Source organism: Saccopteryx bilineata, chromosome 4 (genome assembly GCF_036850765.1).
Source record: "Saccopteryx bilineata isolate mSacBil1 chromosome 4, mSacBil1_pri_phased_curated, whole genome shotgun sequence".
Lineage (NCBI taxonomy): Eukaryota > Metazoa > Chordata > Mammalia > Chiroptera > Emballonuridae > Saccopteryx > Saccopteryx bilineata.
Window position 1 is genome coordinate 90,450,337 of NC_089493.1, and position 4,281 is coordinate 90,454,617.

The 4,281-nt window shown below is 45.7% G+C and overlaps 1 protein-coding gene and 1 non-coding gene across 2 annotated transcripts; one reads left to right on the plus strand and one right to left on the minus strand.

Annotated features, from left to right (window-relative positions):
* Window positions 1-294: 294 nt before the first annotated feature.
* On the plus strand, window positions 295-3,761 carry RNASE10 (ribonuclease A family member 10 (inactive)). Its single transcript, XM_066277292.1, has 2 exons — window positions 295-382; window positions 1,641-3,761. Exon 2 carries the CDS (start codon window positions 1,646-1,648, stop codon window positions 2,291-2,293), a length of 648 nt encoding a protein of 215 aa, XP_066133389.1. The 5' UTR covers window positions 295-382; window positions 1,641-1,645; the 3' UTR covers window positions 2,294-3,761.
* On the minus strand, window positions 2,333-2,440 carry LOC136336935 (U6 spliceosomal RNA). Its single transcript, XR_010731669.1, has one exon. It is a non-coding gene; the product is annotated as a U6 spliceosomal RNA (small nuclear RNA).
* Window positions 3,762-4,281: the final 520 nt, after the last annotated feature.

Sequence of the window (4,281 nt, forward strand, 5' to 3'; positions counted from 1 at the left end):
TTCTCAGAAAACTGGGTGTAACTCAGAAGTGGAGCACTTTATTTACAAAATCCAACGGCAACTTCAGCTTCGCAGGCTTGCGACATTTCCTGTCTTGAATGTCTGGGCCTGTCTCAATGTCTAAAGAGCCTTACTTCAAAGTGTTTGTGGGAGCAAGAAGGAGAATTGGCTGGCTGAGTGTGTTTATTCAATGCTGGGTGGAGGAGTGGGAGGGGATGTGTTTAGGAATAAGTCTGGGTTTAAGAGCCCATGCACCACAAGGTGATACTCATTTTTCTGAATACCAACATTCAGGACACTTCTCAGAGAGAAGGAACCCTGGGAGAGAAGAACTTGTTAAACAAGAGGAAACAAAAGTTTTTGAAGCTACTTAAGTGTGTAGGTAAGTCACAGTGGTGTTGGGTGCCCCAGGGAGCAACATGGACTATTCTTTCTCTTTTAAAAAAGAAAAAAAAATTTTTTGAAACAGTTTCAACTTTAAAGTTATAATTATAATACAAGAAATTCCTGAATACTTTTAATTCAGATACATTATGTAAAAAAACTTTTCCCCACTTTTTTTTTAAATCATTTGCTTTCTAAACACACATGTACACACATACATATTATCTATATTTTGAATCATTTGGAGTTTGAGAATAGTTTGTATACAACATGCCCCTTTGTCCCTTAATATTTCAGGGTCCATTTTTTAAGAACAAAGATATTCTCTTAAATAATCATAGAACGATTTTCAAATGCTGTGTGATATAATTGTCCTACCTATTCAATAGACTAGAGCAATTTTTCCTGCTAGGGAAGTTCTCTTTGAAAGGGGCTGAGATTGGCCCAGAAGGAAAAAGACATCTGCCCCCCCCCTTCAAGTCTCATGAGCATCTTGATCAGTAGAGGAACCCCAGCAAGTCAGTTGTTTGGTTTTCTTAGGTTTCATTCTTATTCCAATTCTCCCTAAAATCACAAAACTAATCAGTAGAAAATATGCAAGTGCTAAGAGAGCTTTAGTAGTAGAAGAGATCTGGGGTGACAAGGTAATTTCAGCAGGGTGAGATGTGGAGTTGAGCATCTCCCCTTTCCCTCACCTCCTACCTCCCTGCATTGCCTCGGCTTAGGAGCAAGAGCGGACTATAGTACTTTTTCTGTTCCCTTTAATCTTTTTTGGGGAAGAGTGGGTAACCAAAAGAGTAATAACGACTTAAATGAGCAAAAATAAGTTTGGGATAAAAATAAGAGAGGTGGTATCCTACGGTAATTTTGGCCCTTTATTGAGAATAGGGCTATCACAAAAACTTCTCTCAAAGGAAGTGTGACACTGTACTTATTTGTCTTCCCAACCAGTTTCTCAGGTTACTTGGGACTAATTTCTGCTTAAGAGTCAGTTAATGTAACCTTCCCCACATGTGGACCAATTTCAGAACTGCTTCCTCTGGTTCTTCCTGCTCTGCAGGATCCACACATTATTGCACAGCAATAGAGAACGTGGTGGGGAGTGACAGGAGGTGCCTTGATGGGGTAGGGTAATATAGGGAAAGGAGAGGAGACCCCAAAAGTTATGCTGCGAGGGTTTAAAGGAGTCCAGGGTCTCTACTGGAGCCAGGTTTCATCTCAAAAACCAATCCTTGCTTTCCCCTCCTCCCCTCCAGGCAACATGAAGCTGACTCTGGTGCAAATCTTTTTCATGCTGTTGCTGCTGTTGCTGGGCCTGGGGATGGGTCTGGGGTTGGGGCTTCAGATGGCCACGGCAGTCCTGGAAGAGAACGATCAATTGCTGGATGAATTTTGGTCCAGGGATTCACAGGACAAGGCAGAGGCCACTAAGAAGGGAGAGGGCACCCGAACAACAGACGCCCTGCTGCTTAGCCACAAAGGAGTGGTGCAACCCGGCTGGCCAGAAGAGACCATCCTCAATGAAGATGAAGTCGGAGGAAACAAGATGCTCAGAGCTGAGGCTCTGTCTCAGAACAACAAAGACTATCCCAGGCTTGACCTGATGGCCCGAGAGTGCAATGCCTTGATGGCACACAAGATGAAGCAGCACAACCACACCTGCATTAACCAGTACACATTCATCCACGAGGAGCTTGAGACAGTCAGAGCTGTCTGTAAGGGTCCCGTTGTTGCCTGTGAGCTCCAGGGAGGCAAATGTCACAAAAGCTCCCGTCCTTTTGATTTGACATTTTGCAAGTTATCCAAACCAGGCCAAGTCACTCCTCACTGCAATTACTTAACTTTCATTTTTGAAAAGTTCATTATTATATCCTGTAAGGACATGAAGGTCCAGGTGACATCTGGATAATGAAGCAACTTATCCTCTTCTTCTTCTTCTTCTTTTTTTTTTTATATGGAACGCTTCACGAATTTGCGTGTCATCCTTGCGCAGGGGCCATGCTAATCTTCTCTGTATCGTTCCAATTTTTAGTATATGTGCTGCCGAAGCGAGCACTTATCCTCTTCTTTTGATTCACCTTCTCCTCTTCCTCTTTACACTTTCTCTTTCTCATGCTGTTTTCCTCCTCTTAGGTAGTCTGCAAAAAAGAGATTCTGGGGAGAGAAGCTGGCCAATTTTTATAATTCCCCCAAGAAAACAGAGTTCGTCATTGCCTGGGGGGTTCCCCTAACTTGCATTTTGTTCCTGAGATTAGAAGCGGCAGAATGGGTTAATGATATCTCGATTCTCCAAGTTCTTCCTCTCTCAGATCCTATCTCCTGCCCTGGAAAGAGATTAGTGAGGAACTGCTCTAGGCCCTCCTGTGGTCCTAGTCATTAGCCTGCTCCCTGGTCTGTTTGCCTTTGAGCGTGACTAGGAGAATTTAATGCATCCTTTACCCCTGTCCTTCCCTGCTACTCACCCTGGGTAATAAACCTGAATGTTACACACAGCACTTCTCTGCTGCATCTGCAGATTAAAGTAATTGCATCTCTGACTGCATCTGAAACACCACTTGGAATAGGTTTATTTTCCTGAATCTGAATATAGGACCTAGATTTGGGGATCTAGGGTTCTGCTGGCAAGGTGATATGGTCTACAGATCAAGACAGAACTTGTGTTGGGGCAAAGATTGCTCTCTTTTTCTTGACACTTCTCTATCCTTTTAGTACCTGCCTCTATGCTTTGCTTCTTTTTCCACCTCTATTTTCTCTTTTTTCCCCTTTGCTCCTTTTTTTTCTCTCTTGCTTCTATTCTCCATTTCCTCTTCTTTTAAGCCCTCTCTGTTCTTTCTCTAAATACTTTTAGAAATTCAGTCAGCTAACACTGATTGCTTATGCAGTGCCAGGTAAGAAGATATTGGTCCTGTAGTCAGAGTCTGGCATAGGGGGTTGGGGGGAAGGTGGATAAAGAGAGTGATGAGTAGAAAATGAGAGAGAGAGGCCCTGGCTGGTTGGCTCAGTGGTAGAGCGTCGGCCTGGCGTGCAGGAGTCCCGGGTTCGATTCCCGGCCAGGGCACACAGGAGAGGCACCCATCTGCCTCTCCACCCCTCCCCCTCTCCTTCTTCTCTGTCTCTCTCTTCCCCTCCCGCAGCCAAGGCTCCATTGGAGCAAAAGTTTGCCCGGGTGCTGGGGATGGCTCCTTGGCCTCTGCCCCAGGCTCTAGAGTGGCTCTGGTTGCGACAGAGCAACGCCCCGGATGGGCAGAGCATCGCCCCCTGGTGGGCATGCGGGGTGGATCCCAGTCGGGTGCATGCGGGAGTCTGTCTGACTGCCTCCCCGTTTCCAGCTTCAGAAAAATACAAAAAAAAAAAAAAAAAAAAAAAAAGAAAGAAAATGAGAGAGAGTCATTTTGCCAAATTTGGTCCAGACAGTACAATAGTGTTCATATTGGGTGCTCAACTGATGTAGAATGAATGGGTTCAGACAGACTCTCATTCTCACTCAGCACCTCTTCTGCTTTTTCACTCTTAAGAACAAGAAAATAGGCCCTGGCTGGTTGGCTCAGAGGTAGAGCATCAGCCTGGTGTGAGGAAGTCCCAGGTTCCATTCCCAGCCAGGGCACACAGGAGAATCGCCCGTCTGCTTCTCCACCCTTCCCCCTCTCCTTCCTCTCTTCTCTCTTTTCCCCTCCCACAGCTCCACTGGAGCAGAGTTTACCCGGGCGCTGAGGATGGCTCTGTGACCTCTGCCTCAGGCACTAGAATGGCTCTGTGGCAGAGCGACACCCCAAGATGGGCAGAGCATCGCCCCCTGGTGGGCATGCTGGGTGGATCCCAGTTGGGCGCATGCGGGAGTCTGTCTGACTGCCTCCCCGTTTCCAGCTTCAGAAAAATACAAAAAAAAAGAAAAAAAAA